Below are 16,878 nucleotides of genomic sequence, written 5' to 3'. Positions count from 1 at the left end.
GTGTTGCACTGTAACTACATCTGGCTCTGAGAGGGGGAGACGACAGGCAGGGGTTTCTACGGTTTGTTCTAGAGGCCGACTGAGGCCTTGTGTGACACACCAGAGACACCAGATAAAGGGATCCGCAAGATGGTTACCGGCGATGTGCTGGGAAATGAAAGCCGTGTGTGTGTGTGTGTGTGTGTGTGTGTGTGTGTGTGTGTGGATGTCATATGTAAACAAAGGAACAGAATAAAGTGTGTTCCCCCCCTCGGAGAAGTGGATGAATGTATCTTTGTGACGTGTCGTTGAGTGATTTGGAACGGGCTTTTGTGTGTTTGGAAACAACTGCGATCGGGGAGAGTTACAGAGGCTAACTGACGCTTCAGGAAGACATTACAGAGACGATCGCTGAGGAAAAAGACCTAATGATCATTAAAATAAAAACAGTCAAACAAAGACTTTTTGTCTGGTGTGAAAATGCACTTGACAAGTTAGGGCATTCCCTGCTGTGTTAAATCAACCTACGCCTGTGGGATTAAAACATGCAATAGGAACACATTCACAGCAAACCGCAATTTTTTTTTTGCAAGGTTTGTTTTTTGCAAGGTTTGTTGCTCCTTCATTGTTTATAGCTGTTTTTTCTTCTAATCTAATATCCCACTACTCTATTACACACATTAACACACTGGCACACACACACACACATGCATTGGCACACACTTGCATACACTGGCACACACACACATACACTGGCACCCGCACACACATGAAAGAAATACTTAGCTTTGTGTACTTTGTATGTTCTGTGCCTGTTTGTGTTTGCTCAAGCACATTCTGTCCTAGCCGATGAGCGGTGTCCCTCCCACCAACACCCATAGCCCTGTCTGTTCTCCGGTGGGCATCAGCATGTGGATGGGTGGGTTGGTTTGCGGCGGGTGGTGTGTGTGTGTGTGTGTGTGTGTGTGTGTGTGTGTGTGTATGCGGGCGGTTGGGGGTAGATGAATGGGGTGGGTGGGTGGACGGTCACGGATGACCTTGTTAATTGAGGTTGCCGGGGCCCTCTGGACGGGAAGTCCTAGTCTGGACGCGATTGTTATCCGTCCAGTGGTAACACATTGAGTCATTAGGGGCCGGGCTGGCCGCGGCCCACATCGTGATACTAGTACCGCCGGGTTGGAGCGAGGCCCAAGCCGCGGCTAATCGCGTTATTGGCGGAGGGCGCTGCAGAGGGGAGGAGCCGTCTGTGGCGTGGGCTCTTTTGTCGCGATGGCTTTGTTGTTGTTCGTTGCACCTCATTAGGTTGGACGTTAAGGAGTCGCTGCGTAGGGGCCTCAGTGCCGTGGTGTCGTTCCGGGCAGGGTTCTGGGTCCGGTTGAACGAGGCTGTCACATGCAGCGTGGTTGAGTTAGTGATGTAATGAAAGGCTGGATATGTATTTGACTTGTTATTGAAACCTTAATCTTGATCTGATTTGCCCGGTGGTTATCTCAACGACAACCCCTGTCCGTAAGGGATCAGGAAATATGATAATCTTATCTTATACTTAGCTAATGACCAATTTACGGCCTTTGCCTTAAGGGGAGGTCGAAGACATGAACCCAAATCTTTCTTTCCTTCAGTGGCATATCTAAACGGCTTCAGACATACTTTTGCATATTGTGTTATTTTGTGTGTGGGTGTGTAAGTTGTTGCTGACCCCGTTGTAGATCTTATTTTCCAAACCATTGACTCCGTGCTGACGTCAGCAGGCCTGACTTGGGCGCATATGTAGAGTGAACCCAGAATGATTTGAGCGATCCCATGCTGATAGGGTGGTGACCAACTGGTGGTAGCCCTGGTGGTGGTGGGATCTGATATGGAGTGGTCTCATAACTACAGACCCTTTTTCAAGGACATTTAGGGTAGCCTGAGGGTTTGGTAATTTGGCTTGGCACTGAAATGGTAGGGAACATTACAAATAGTGTAATGTGTAATGTTTAATAGTTCTGAATTCAGTGATGACAATCTGTAATAAAAAGAAAAAAGGTCATTATTGTTGCATGTTCTTACTTGCAGTAAGGCGTGTGAACCAAATGCACAAATGGGAATATTTAGGGTATTTCTTACACAAGTCGACCTTGTAACATGGTATGATGGGAAGCAATCATGTTTGGCTTTTCTAGCTCAATACTGTCTGAATACAAGGTGCTAACGTTTCGGTCGACGCATTGACACACGGGCGCACACAGTCTTTCACCAGAGCCATCAACACCTGTACTGTTCCGACAGGCCTCGCACACGCAGGATGTAAACACCCTCAGATGTTCTTACGTGCACATCCATCCACGCTGTGTATATAAACACCATCACACACGCAAGGGCCAGCCCCCCACACATGGCTACATGCAGGCTCCCCGCAGAGAGGGGGGAAAACAAATCCTTCTGTCAAATAAACTTGTCTGGTTCCCTGCGTCTCCCGCACGGCGTCCTACCGTGTGTGTGTGTGTGTGTAACGTTCTCGTGTCCCAAGCTGCAAAGTCTGGTTATTCTTCCCGCTTGTTAATGGAATAGTATGCGATTAAACGCTGCTGGCCCCGATGGGTGCACATCGCTTTCCCCGGGGCTGTTTGTCACCGTGGTGGTGCAGTATGGCGTTCTGCTCCACCGCAGCCCAAGTCCATTTCTGTAGAGGACAGGAGGTCCTGCCGTGACATCGCCATAAAAGACGCATTGGGTTTTAATATGTGACTGTGTGCCCCTAGCGTTTATGAGTAGCCATAGGAACAAACACTCAGGGGTTCTGCCTTGGAATCACACTTTATTTTTTATTCCTGCTAAGAGGAATCAGAGCGATTTAGGGGGTGAGTGTTTTCTTTGAGGTTTGGAGGTATACACGTCTCAAAATGGAGAGTAGAGCTTTGAGAGTGGGTTGCTTTCTCCAGGTGTCGGTCATATAAGCTAATGCGTGTCATGGGTCGCTTTGTCACGCGTACTGCGGAACCAGCGCGGACTGCAGACTGAAGGTAAAGGGGTAATGTAAAGTGTTGTGGACTGCAAATAGGCTCTATTAAATCGAATTATGGCAGAGTGTAACTTGACCTTTGATAGTCATAAGGTCTGGTATTTTGTGGTTGCATAAACCTTGCGAATCACGTGCAAAGATCGGGTAGAAATGGCCTAAATTGGGCACATGTTTCGCTGCCATAACGCTATCGTTCACACAAAAGCCCTTTTGATTTATTTATAGCATATATGTGTTATGATTTATAATACAACATGTGTGTGTGTGTGTCTCCTACTGTTCTCTAGCCCTGGCCTGGCTCACGATCTTCATCACCCTCTCTCTCCTTCCTCCACCCCTTTCTATCTCTCTCACCCTTTCTCTCTCCCTCTCTGCTCATCCTTTTTATCCTCACCCTCTATCACTCCTTCGTTCATCCTCTCTCTGACACTCTCTCTCTCTTTCTGTCTCTTTCTAACCTTCTCCTCACTCTTCTCTCTCTCGTCACCCTTCTTTCTCTCGCTATCTCTCTGTCTCTCTGTCCTCACCCTCTATCTCTCACCATCTCTTTATCTCTCTCTCTGATTCTCTCTATTTCTGTCTCTCTCCCTCTCCTCACCCTTCTCTCTCTTCTTGGCTCTCCTTACCCTTTCTCTCTCTCTCTCTCTTCACCCATCTTTCTCTCGCCATCTCTCTATTTCTGTCTCTCTCTCTTTCGGTCTCTGTCGGTCTCTTTGTCTCTCTGTCCTCTCCCTCTATCTGTCCCTTCATCCTTTCTCTCTGGCTCACCCACTTCTTTCCTCCTATCGCCCCTCAAAGCCAAGAACCTGCAGATTATCCTCCTTCCTCTTCTCTTCCCCCCTCCCTACCCCCTCATCCAGTGTTGTGTCTATATTAAGCTCCTTGTTTGAGAGTCTACAGTGAGTCTAGATTGTGGGGCAAAAAGGTGTAGCCAGGCATGTGTTTTAGTGTGTGTGTAACTTCTGTCTACCATCACGATATACAAACGCAACCAAAAATGCATTGGATTAATTAGACAAATCTAATGTTTTTTTTAAAATCATTAGTATTTATTATCAAATAAATATATAGAACGTTCAAGTATAAAAAGTAATTTTAGAAAGGACAGGATAGTAATAGGAATTCAAAAGTGACGCAAACATCTGAATATTTCTAGTTTTCTAGCAATCGTGTGCTACTTTGGTCACATGATTTCCCAGTGTTTAATTAAGATGGATTAATTAAGATTCCTATATGAATATGCATAAACCAGTTTAATTAGTGAGGGTTTGCCATGATGACTCTTGTTGACTCTGAGAACAGATGTTTACATGGCAGATAGCGGGGGTGGGGGGGGGGTCTCCTGGTATACCATGTGACCATCACAAGAACCCAGCATCTTTAGTAGAAGCATCTGGAATATACAAAGCAGATGCATATCCAAATGCATATTGACACGTGTAGACACATGTGTGGATGCTTAAGCTACCGTCAAGTCACGCGGATGAGGGCATGTCCGTGCTCACTACAACTTGTTTTAGGGTTTAGATGAAGTGCTTAATATATATAGAGGCCGTCCCAAAATAACATTGGGTCACGCATGTCAGAAGTGTCACGCTACATGTTTAATTGTCTCGGAGTTCATGGGATGATTGCAGTTGTAGCATTTACATGCAGACACACGCTGGAACTGTCTCGGGGGTGCACACGCACAAACACACTAACACTAACACTGACACACACACTGGCACAAATGCACACAGGCTGGCGGACACACACAGACACACACACACACGCAGGCGAACACACACACAGATGCAGACACTGGCAAGCACACTGGCGATCACACACACTCACACACACTGCCGGATTCACACACACGCTGGCGCACTCACACACACTGGCACACACGCAGACACTGGACACACACACACACACACACACACACACACACACACACACACACACACACACACACACACACACACACACACACACACACAGAGAAACACGCACACACAGAAACACACACACACACACACACACACACACACACACACACACACACACACACACACACACACACACACACACACACAGAAACACACACACACACACACACACACACACAGAAACACACACACACACACACACACACAGAAACGGACCGTGTGCACGTACAATCACTCACTCTGCACATGCATTCATACCCTGGCACACTTGCACGTGGATTAACAAGGTTAAACACAAAGTACTGTTTTAAAATCTAAAAAGTCCCTGGAGGAAAGTGGAGCTGTTTGTATAGAACTACCGATTACGTAAGGGCCATTGTTAGACATGGGTTATGTTGTTTACAGCGGGGGGGGGGGGGGGGGGGGGGGGGTGTAGCGCACGCTTACACAATTTTGAGCACGCCACTGTTTAACAAACATATTCCCGCTGTATGAATAGTATTGTTATTATTATGGTAAAGTTGCCATGGGGACCTTCCTGAACTGGCTGGAGGCTACACGAAAATGTTTTGTATGAGGTCCCTTCTTATCGCTCGGAGCGGAGCCTTGTGTAATCCACTGTGGACAAACTCTGTTGGAAGTCAACCTCGCATCTCTTGTAACAAGCCCCACGATATCAACTCATTGGGCAAGTCCAGTAACATGTTGTCTTTGTTGGGATCCAAACTCATAACCAATGTCAGAACCCGGTTTTATAACCCTGGTAAACTGTAAAACATGTCCCGAACAGGGGGCCCCAATGTCCACTTCAGGGAACGCCTAATCTAATATTCTCTACATGTATGTCTGGTCCTTTCTCAGAAGGAGCGCGACCAGTATGATGTGTCATGTGGTGCGTTTGGATACGGTCGATGTGCTGTCCAAGTCTTTGTGACTGAGCTTTGTGGACCCAAAACAAACAAATGTTGAGGAGTTCGAGTAGCTTGGTAAGACAGAGACACTGCCGTCGCTTTGCGTCTTAATCATACAGTGCTACAGTAAATATTATAGATTTAATAGTTAGTTACCAGGTTCTCAATCACTATATCTGCTGAAATGCCATCGACACTGCGTTTACATTCCTGAGGAAATAAAGGGCACCTTTTTATTTATTATAAAATGGTTGTTGAGAGCAAGTCATCTCTGGTCTTCATTGAATAAGACAAAGTAACAGATTTGTGTATTGAGTATATGAGCTGATTTTTCTCTCCAGTCCATGCTTATCTGTTTTGAGTCAGTGTTGACTTAGGACAGAATGTTTAGAGAGCTGATACAGTACGCTATCCTGGCTTTGATTAAAGACCTCAAACAATTATTTAGATTAATAGCTCAAATATTTTAAATGTTTGACGGCAGACATCTGTGTGTGTGTGTGTGTGTGTGTGTGTGTGTGTGTGTGTGTGTGTGTGTGTGTGTGTGTGTGTGTGTGTGTGTGTGTGTGTGTGTGTGTGTGTGTGTGTGTGTGTGTGTGTGTGTGTGTGTGTGTGTGTGGGAGGGAGGGAGAGAGACTGAGAGTGTGGGAGGGAGAGAGACTGAGAGTGTGGGAGGGAGAGAGACTGAGAGTGTGTGAGGGAGACTGTGGGGGGGGGTTGTGTGAATGTGGGGGAGTGTATGTGTGACCGTGGAGGTGTGCGACTCTTGAGGGTGTGTGGGAGTGTGAATGTGAGGCAGTGTTTGACTGTGGTGGTCAGACACACACCCGCATGTTGTGTCGGTGTGCTTGTCCTGTTTGAGTAATGTGCTGTTTACGTGTGCCTAGCATTGTGGATGGACACAGTTCAACAACCTTTTAAAACAACCAATATGTAACTGCCAGCAATTTTCAAGCGTATTATGTATGTGATTGTGGACAGAGGCTATGGGCGTGGCCTGTGTGCGACAGAGGGGAGGAGAAGGGTGGAGAGGGAGGAATAGGGGCGGTCTTACGCCCTCAGAGCTTGCCATTGGTTACAGCTACAGAGGAGAGGGAAGGACCCTTTATGCCACCGCTTCCTGAGAACGAGAGAGAGAGAGAGAGAGAGGCAGAGAGAGCGAGGATAAATGAACACAGGGGGGTGTTCTCCCAGCATTAGTCTGCCTGGCTCCCTCACGTTCCCTGCCCACATTGTGAACTGCTTCTCTGGTAAGATCCCAGCCGAGGTGTGTGTGTGGTTGTTCCTGTGTGTGTGTGCTGGTAGGGGTGGGTGTGTGTGTGTGTGTGTGTGTGGGAGAGCGCATGTTTGTCTGTGCGCGGGTCTTCCACCAACATCGGTCACCCTCTGCGCTGCCTTCATCCTCTCCTCCTCCTCATCGTCTCGTCTGCTCTCCCTCGTGATGAGAGATGCCCAAGCAGACTCAGGGAGGCAAGGACGGCACAACGCACCAGAGACTAGAGGAGTAACGAGGACGCGGAGAAGGACCCCCGAGAGAGAGGGATGCTAAGGACCCCCCCCCCAACCGTGGAGCGGTACCCGGGAAGCCATTAATGCGCGGCTCATAGCATTATTGACCGCTTCACATAACAGCCGGTGCCAATGGATTACGCAATAATGTACGTTCACTGGAAGCTATTGTTGGGACTGTGCCGACTGTAGTCTCAGCGAGCAGCCTCGCTCTCCTTGTCCCCCCCGCAGCAGATGTTGAAGCCTTTTCTCATTGACTTTTATAAGGAACCGAGGACAGAACGTTTCTGTGTGCCCAGCGGACCCAAATCTGGCCCACGTATTTGGTTTTGTCCCTTTTTTATGTGACTTTGGACTTTGCGAGCCGATGGACATTTAACCTTGCGGAGAAGGGGAAGGTTGTAATCAGAATGCGTGTTTTACTCGGGAAGACTGTTGCGTACATGTTTGATCACCTGCGCTGTTTTGACTGCCTTTGTCGGCCGGGAAAGGGATTCTAAGAGGCTTCCACCTATGAACCCCCCTGCTTCAGCCTTTTGAAGTGGCAGAGGATTCCACCTCTCACCATGGAGCCACAGCAGGAGTCTTTATGTTGTCAATGAAGCCACGCAGCCCGTCGGCATAAGCTCCAACCCACCAGCGGGACAAACGCAAGCGGGTCCCCCTTCGACACCCTACAGGGGGTCCTCCCGTCGACGCGTCCCCCGACCCAAAATGATGAACTCCACCCTGGATCCATCGAACCTAAGCGCCGCCATTTCCGACCTGTTCAACTCCTCTGCCCCGTTCTGCCTGCTGGAGGTAGGCTACGCCACCGTCTTCAACACCTGCATCCTGGAAGTGTCCATTATCCTTCTCCTCGCCGTGCTGATCATCTGTGGCAACCTGGTGGTGATCTTCGTGTTCCACTGCGCCCCGCTGCTGAGCCAGCACACCACCAGCGCCTTCATCCAGACCATGGCCTACGCCGACCTGCTGGTGGGGGTGAGCTGCCTCATCCCCTCCCTGTCCCTCCTGCACCGCCTCCAGGGCTTCGACGCCAAGCTCACCTGTCAGGTGTTTGGCTACATCGTGTCGGTGCTGAAGTCGGTGTCCATGGCGTCGCTGGCGTGCGTGAGCGTGGACCGCTACATCGCCATCACGCAGCCGCTCACATACGCCTCGCTGGTCACGCCGTGGCGCGTGCGCTGCTGCATCGCCGTCATCTGGCTGTACTCGGCCCTGATCTTCCTGCCGTCCTTCCTGGGCTGGGGCAAGCCGTGTTACCACGGCGACGTGGTCAGGTGGTGCGCGGTGGAGTGGCGGACGCAGCCGGCGTTCACCACCTTCATCGTGGCGTTCCTCTACGCCCCTGCCGCGCTGACGGTCTGCTTCACCTACGCCAACATCTTCAAGATCTGCCGGCAGCACACGCGGGAGATCAGCGAGCGGCACGCGCGTTACCGGCCCCAGCAGCTGCAGGGGCTGGCGTCTGTGGGGTCGGTGGGGTCGGTGGGGTCGGTGGCCGTGTACAAGGACTGCAGCAGTGTGGTAGAGCAAGGCCAGCTAGCCCATTTACCACAGCAACAAAGACTGCAGCAACATCCACCTCCACCGCCACCGCAGCCCTCGGCGGCCCCCTACCCGGACAAGCGTTACGCGGTGGTGCTGTTCCGCATCACCAGCGTCTTCTACATCCTGTGGCTGCCTTACATCCTGTACTTCCTCCTGGAGAGCGGGGGGATCTATCAGCACGCCGCCGCCTCCTTCCTCACCACCTGGCTGGCCATCAGCAACAGCTTCTGTAACTGTCTCATCTACAGCCTGTCGAACTCTGCCTTCCGCAAGGGCCTCAAGCGCCTCTGCTCCTTCTGCGTGCAGCGCAGCGTGGCGGGCAGCCGGCTTGGCAGCAGGAACACCAAAAAGACCTGCTTCGGGCCCTCCGAGCAAGGCAGCAGAGGACCCGGCTACGGATACGGTCACGGGGAGATAAAAATGGGAACGACCTGTCACGTTTAAGGACTGAGTCACAGAATGAGCTCGGGGAATTAAAAGGCATTTGAAATCGTTTTGAGGTTGCTTGAAGCATTTTCTCGCGTGTGTCTTCCTCTTGTCGGGGCTAGACCGTGCCGTTAGACAGATGAGCACAGGGATTAAATGATGTTGCAGTCGTTTCTACCCGGTCTTTACGTATTTCGTGGCCTGCGCTTGGCCAGAAGGGAACAGGGAGAGCCAGACAGAGGTAGGAGAGAGCGCAGGACTAGGGAGGTGATCGGATCAGGGATTTTGAACAGGGCTCGATGCAGGAGACTCTTGTGCGTTTGAGACAAGACGGGGGTTCACAAAGCAAGGGATCACTTGTTTTATGAAGGTGGATGAGCCTTTTGAAGTATCCTGGAGGAATGGTGTAGAAATGTCAAAGTCGTCTTTATTGTTTTTGCTGTAATGAAAGGTAAAACCTTATCTAGCTAAAGTACACATACACAGGAAGAGCAGAATGTGAAGTTTGTGGAACCTAGGCCAGATTTGTGTAATGTGTTCTGAGCATTCAAAACAGGAATGTTAAGAATGAATGGAAAATATGTGTTATTTAAACTAGACGGCTCGTTTTAAGGAAGATTTAATGGATGTTAGAGTTGGTCTTTAGGAAAAACAAACTCTTAAATTAAATGTTGTTCTTACCCGCAGGGTGTTTAAAATACTCAAGTAATTTATGAGACATGAAATTCATGTTTGTGTTTGAGTAGGCGTATGGGTATGTACCCATATTTGACTTGGTGAAATGAGACATTCATTGTTTGCTATAGCATCAGCTTAACGGAACATGTGTCCAGACCAAGATGATTTCACGTTTTACGTCCCTTGTTCCCTTACCTGTTTGTACAATGGCGTTTTTGGAAACATTCTGCGCTTATGAAATATCAAGTGGGAAATTATCTGATGAAAGACTATTAAATGTAGGGTGAACCACGACACTAGTTTACATGCATCTCCTCATTATAATATTTGCAGTGGGGTTTGGTATAATTAGGTTTATTTATTTCCTGAATCGTGTATTGTCGGTCAAATGTTTAATTCTCTTGGGTCCACTTCAACCACACATTATCAACAAAATAGGTTCAGAACTCTCTGACTGGAACCCTTGCTTTTCACTTTGTTATTGGCTTAGAGAGAAAACCCGACCATTACCCAGCGACTGGTATTGAATTCTATAATGTCTCGGTTGCGCGCCCTTGCATCTCGTCGGTAGCCTGATGTTTTGTGATTGCATAACTGTGCCAGCAGTGAAGGCCACGCACATAATTACAAACGCATACATAGGAGAAACAGGCAACCAGGCAAGCAAACGCAACCAAGCACACAGCAGCAGTTTCCACTGTGTTTTGTGTCTTTCGTTATCCAACGAGAAGAATATACATTCGGAAATATACATTTCAGAAAATAATTGCATTTATTTGGCACTTTTGGAAAGATAATTTTGCTCATAAGCTATTATAATCATTCTTATTATTGATACTGGTACTCACTTTATTTGTGCATAGATTCCTACTTTCTTTTTTTTTCTACCAAAGAGAGTGTGATGGGTGTTATTGGGATATGGTCGTATATTCTGATACTTGAGTTATATTTATGAAATTAATGATGACAATTCTGAAGAGCATTGAGATGAGATTGTAACAGACTTTATATCGGTCCAATTCACTGTCCTGGTCCCTTGTCTTTGTTATTGAATTGCGGCAATGTTGAAATAAAATGTGCTACATGAATAATTTTTTTCTTTGACTTTAGAGATGCCCCATTACTGCCTTTTATATAATTCCCATGATAAGCCAATACAGTTGCCATGGCAGCATGGAGATCAATTATTTGAATTAGGTGGAGATTAGTTTGATTAATGCTTCAGTGACGGCTGTATATAAATCGCTGAATTAATTTTGTTCTGCATTCGGTTTACAATTATCCAAGTGCATGTAAATAAACTATCGTATATTTAAGAGTTGGCAAATGTATTTATTTGAGTAATTTAACATTGGGACCCCGTTTTGGCTTATTACAAATTAGGCGCAACGATTCACACACAAAGACATTTGGTTTCACTGTTGTCCCTCACAGATGGAAACTTGTGTGTTTGTGCATCCGAATATAAACTTAACGGGGGGCGTCCTTCCACATGCGTGTGGAAGTGCGAGCTTGCACTGAATGGTTTGTTCTGGATGGTGTCCACAGTCCCCCCTAGTCATCGTTATCACCTTACCCATGGTTTGCACAGACCCTTGCATCATGTGTGTGTGTGAGCGAGTGGGTTCCCATGATGTGCACAAAGGCATGCAGGTAGGTGTAGGTACCACGCGTCGGGTGTTCCTACGTTAGTTTGCAAGACAAACGTTACCCTGCTGTCGACTTTGAACTGTTAAGGATTCATCTTTCGGAGGAGCACTGCCAAATATTAAGCCTCTTAGCCTATTGCCTGTCCTACTTGGTCCTAGCCTTTGCTATACTTTCTTGTACGAAAAAAAGAGTTGAAGTATTTTTGTTCCATTCAAGCAGGTGATTAGAAAAAGTACAGCTTTAAGTAACCGGGGAGGAGACTGTGGTGGTTACTCTGAGCATGTTTGTTCATTCCCGTTTAAACGGTGCAATCGGGCATCGCAGCTGCTCAACTTGATGTGTGTATGATAATTGCTATTTCAACATGTTATTTTGTTGTGATGAGGTGCCCTCCCACCACTTGATCGAGTCTGTTCAATAAAACATTCCCTTTCCAAGGGTGGTTAATGGTCCAATTCTTCCCTGACGAGCAACTGGGGCTATGCTGAATCGATGATGGAGTTGGCTGCTGCACAACTGCACACACACGTACACATTCGCACGCACGTGCTCCTCGAGCACGGGACAATTATTTAATCTGTGTAATTGACTCCATGGGTCTTCAGAGCCACTAGTCTTCAGACCGTGAGACAAAGCACCGCTGGGCGGCTGGGTTTTGCAGAGGGGAGATGAACGGGGGCAATGGGTTTTGAAAAATGCAAAGCTTTAATATGCTTCGTTAAACAGACTACCTGTTAAAAATCCTCAATCATTTATTCATTCTACTCTGCAAAAGTTGACACACCAAACATTTCCCTGTATCATCATGTTTACACACTCTTTGCTTCCTGCACTGCAATTGGTTCGGCTGTACGATGTACAGAACAATCAGTGCCATGCGAAACACAGACTGTGCAGAGATAGAAAACACATGCAGGCTGGAACAAATACCACCCACATAACCTCAAGCACCACAGAGTGGGGTGGCGGGGGGGGGGAGGAGAAAACAGCCAGAGCGTTTTGTTATCAGACATGCAATCTGTATTGGATTTTCTCCTGTGTGTTTTCTAAAGGCTGTAAATAGATCCAGCCTGTCTACACTAATGACAGGCTCATGACCCAGCAGTACTAAGAAACACGCATTACTGTGACTTAAGGAGGAGGTCAAGCACTCTAAACCTTTGGCTTGTGAATGTCCCCCGGTGAAGGGTGTGGTTCATGGATCGTCTCAATGTTGAACATGATTAACACTAGAGCTACATTAGTGAGGTTTAAGACCACCATGGTGAGTATGGTTAAGCCATGGTCTCGTGTGTCTAGCTTCTTCTGTATCCTGTTGCCTCTGAGCAAGGCACTTCACCAATGATTAGATGTGTTCGAGTTTGCTAGGTCTGTATCCCCGACCACCCAAAACGTGTGTGTGTGTGTGTGTGTGTGTGTGTGTGTGTGTGTGTGTGTGTGTGTGTGTGTGTGTGTGTGTGTGTGTGTGTGTGTGTGTGTGTGTGTGTGTGTGTGTGTGTGTGTGTGTGTGTGTGTGTAAGAGAAACTGCCCTACGATACAAGTGCTTTCATTCCATAAACTCTTTATCGTTTCTGCTGGTGCGATTACAAGCATTTCTGTGGTCAATATTAGATCTGAAGTCTGTGGTTACATAGTGGCTCTTAAAAATCGGCATGGTAACTTTTCATACACACATCCTGTAATCACAATGTATTCAAACTTGAAGTGTGTGTGTGTGTGTGTGTGTATGAGAACGGAGACAAAGTTCAAACCAATCCCTAATGCTACTGTGAAGTACCTTGTTTCCCTATCAACCCTATCTGTAACCCAGGCCCAGTGATTTGCTCACCGCTAAGATGGAAAGCAAATATATAGAGAATATCAGGAACGCACGTTGTGTACTTGTGAACCCCCGAGCGGGCGTGCACATCCAACGAGCGAGATGGTTCTGGCTGTGCGTTTGGGATCCATTCCCTAGTGACTCCGTCTCTCAGGTCCGAAAGGTTTTTAGGCAGGGTTGAGATGATGTCAGGGAGGGCAATATAATAAACGTCAAACTTATTTTTCATATTATTATTTTTCAAGCACATTATTATTATACTCTCTATTATTAGGTTCAAATAAGTAGTAAGAACTAAAACCATTAGCCATTTTTTATAAAAAATATTATAAAAAAGAAGGGAAACCCAAAGTTGGGGGACTGTGGGTTGTGGGCAGCACCTCCACACCACACACACTCTCCTGGTGGCTTAACTACTTTCCTAAATCTATTTTAGATTAACATTCCAGCAGACACGCTGGACAGCTGGTATTTCTGTCCCAGGGTAAACAATTAGCAGCGAAAATTTATATCCAACCCTGGGTGCGAGTGTATTGTGAGCCCCAGAAGGGACACGGTAAGAACAACAGAATGCCATGTCAGCCATTGTGTGGAGTCAGAGTGCAGCGTGGAGCAGAACAATGGAGGAAAAAAGAGCCGCTGGAGCTTCCCACGGAAGAGCCTCTCTCACATGCCCTGGCTCGGTACCACAGAGTGAGAGAGAGTTCACCCCCTCGCCCACTCACTCATTCACTCATAGGGTATCCCTCTTTATCTCTGTATCTGGCTCTCCTTTTATTGTCTCTCTGTCTGGGATTCTTAGTCTGTCTCCCAATCCTCAATCGATCCAAATGGGTTGTGCCAATTATGTTGTGTTAATCTCTCTCACTCTCTCACTCTCACACACACACACACACACACACACACACACACACACACACACACACACACACACACACACACACACACACACACACACACACACACACACACACACTTCCCTTCCCCATTCTGAGTCTGGGTGTTTGCTCGCCCTGCTCTCACGCGACCCTCTCGTGACGAGCCCCTTCTTAATGGTTGGACAGACGAACGGACGTACACCCATAGCGGGGTTATGTCAGTAGTCTTTGTCCGAGCACTCAGCACTCCAGATAAGTGTGCTACTAAGTGGTGCAGGGAGTGTAAACAAGGATCCTTATCAAGTCCCCTCTCTGGTCAGGAATAGCACCAAAGCTCATAGCAACATGCTACGCTGTATGCGGCATGCATAGAGACTGTAGCATCATCGTAAACCGTTGTCACGGTAAAGGCCCTGTCAGGACCCCTTCTCGGATAGTTTGGATTCAGGAAACATAAACGACAGCTTAGGGGTCCCTCGGCCAATTTGGAGCTTTTATTTGTGGAAAGAACTTCCTGTTGCTTTTATACACTTCCTGCTTCTCTTATTGTGTGTTGGTTGGGCCGTTAGGTTCAGCCTTAACCACCATCAAGAGAGCACGGCTGCTATAACAAAATATACAAGTGTGGACCTGGTTGAATTTAATAGTTTCAACGCCAATAATCACAATTTTCCCTTCACTATATTGGCATCCAGCCAAATGAACTGCATGAACTGAAATCATTTGTGTGTGTGTGTGTGTGTGTGTGTGTGTGTGTGTGTGTGTGTGTGTGTGTGTGTGTGTGTGTGTGTGTGTGTGTGTGTGTGTGTGTATATATGTGTGTGCGCCTGCGCTGCATAACTTATTCAGGAGTTTTCTCTGTTCCAAAAAACCACCATTAATAATGAAGTGAAGGGTGATTAGTCTTTGAAAAATCAAGGCTTGCTAAGAGTGTATTTACTGACGAGAGAGGGATTCCATGGGTGTGTTTGACCATGTGAATATATGCATGGCATGCACAAAGGGTATTTTATTAGCTAAGACATGTTAGTACCGCTGTATAACACAATCAAGGTTAACATTTTTTTCTGTAAATACTAAAATGCTGTAGTGCAACGTGGGAATTCCCTGACTTCATCCGGCCCCTCTCTATAGTGTGCAGCACTATAGAGGCCGTATGACTTAATAACATTAACCCGGCTAAGATAAAGAAAGCATCATAAACAAGGTCCGGTTGCACACTGTATCCCTCCACACCCCGAGACAGCCGGTCGCTTTGAGGAAAGATGGAGAGACGGCGCACCACCAGGATACAACATACAGCTATCAGAGCACAACCAAAGGAGAGAGGGAGGAGGAAGCAGAGGGAGTGGAGAGGGAGGGGGAGGGAGGGAGAGCAAGAGGGAGGGGAGGGAGGGAAAGTGAGAGGAAGTGGAGGTAGAGGGAGTTGGGGTGAAGGTGAAGAGAGTGGAGGAGGGAGGGAGGGAGGGAGTGGAGGAGAGAGGGAGAGGAAGAGGGAGGCAGTGGAGGGGAGAGGCAAAAGGAGGCGAGAGGGGAAGAAGAGAGTGAGTGGAGAAGAGAGGTGGTAGAGGGGCTGGAGGGGGAGGAGGAGTTTGTTGGAGGTAGAGATCGAGGGAGAGGTTGAGGGGGAGGGAGTAGAGACCGGGTGGAGTGAGAGGAGGTCTTTTTGAAAAGGCCAATATTGTAAGATGGACTTTGTTCTTCACTCTTATTTGTCTGAGGTCGCAGCACATGAGGGGCTTTCTTTCGCACACACACACACACACACACACACACACACACACACACACACACACACACACACACACACACACACACACACACACACACACACACACACACACACACACACACACACACACACAGTGATTTCCTGCTCTATTTATTCCACTCGCTGTCTCATCTTTAATGATTCATGTTGGGCTATTTTATTGTCTTTAAGCCACTTCGATGTGGAGCTAGGTGCAGCTAATGCAGCTGGCCCACTGGAAGAAGTACTATAACCTACGGTGCTTGAGACATGATTATGCTTGTGTATGGGTATAATTAACAGATATGAATTTCAAGCAATGCTATCTTTATTCTGCAGATTAAATTTTTCTACCTGAAGGTGGATTTCAATTTTTGTCCCGATTTATGGCGTGACTGGATGAACAAATTATTTCAGATCATCATTCATGAATAACTAGTCCTAGTCGGTACTGAACAGTGCTGTACAGTGTGTTGTGGTGCACCATTTCAATGTATTGAAATGGTGTCATTTGGATATACGTGTTGCTGCATCATAGTTTATATTCAGCTTGTACTGTCGATTGTTCATACTTGTTGGTGTAATAGACTAGCAGGTATATGGGTAAAGGATTCTATCCGACAACCCCACCACTTGCCTAGTCTTCCACTACAGTTCTAGGCAGGATACAGACACTGACCCCTGCTGGACAAGAGTGAATGTGCGAGTTCAGTAAACATTGTCATGCCTCGCGTTATCATATCAGTAATATGTTATAGTGGTCAATCCTCAATTGATCCACAATTTAG

The 16,878-nt window shown here is 47.3% G+C and overlaps 2 protein-coding genes across 5 annotated transcripts in view; both read left to right on the top strand.

The window, feature by feature from the left end:
* Positions 1–16,878, top strand: part of rabgap1 (RAB GTPase activating protein 1) — a 73,934-nt gene that overhangs the window by 31,281 nt on the left and 25,775 nt on the right. The window lies entirely within an intron of this gene.
* Positions 6,506–12,084, top strand: LOC115541537 (probable G-protein coupled receptor 21). The gene has a single exon (XM_030353271.1). The coding sequence runs from the start codon at positions 8,049–8,051 to the stop codon at positions 9,330–9,332; it is 1,284 nt and encodes a 427-aa protein (XP_030209131.1). The 5' UTR covers positions 6,506–8,048; the 3' UTR covers positions 9,333–12,084.

The sequence above is a fragment of the Gadus morhua genome, chromosome 4, assembly GCF_902167405.1.
Source record: "Gadus morhua chromosome 4, gadMor3.0, whole genome shotgun sequence".
NCBI lineage: Eukaryota > Metazoa > Chordata > Actinopteri > Gadiformes > Gadidae > Gadus > Gadus morhua.
The sequence above is the reverse complement of the archived record's forward strand: the minus strand, read 5'-3'. Positions and strand labels throughout refer to the sequence as shown.

What these genes read in the sequence shown, in the direction of transcription:
- LOC115541537 (XM_030353271.1), top strand. Translation starts at nt 8,049, where the DNA reads ATGATGAACTCCACCCTGGATCCATCGAACCTAAGCGCCGCCATTTCC.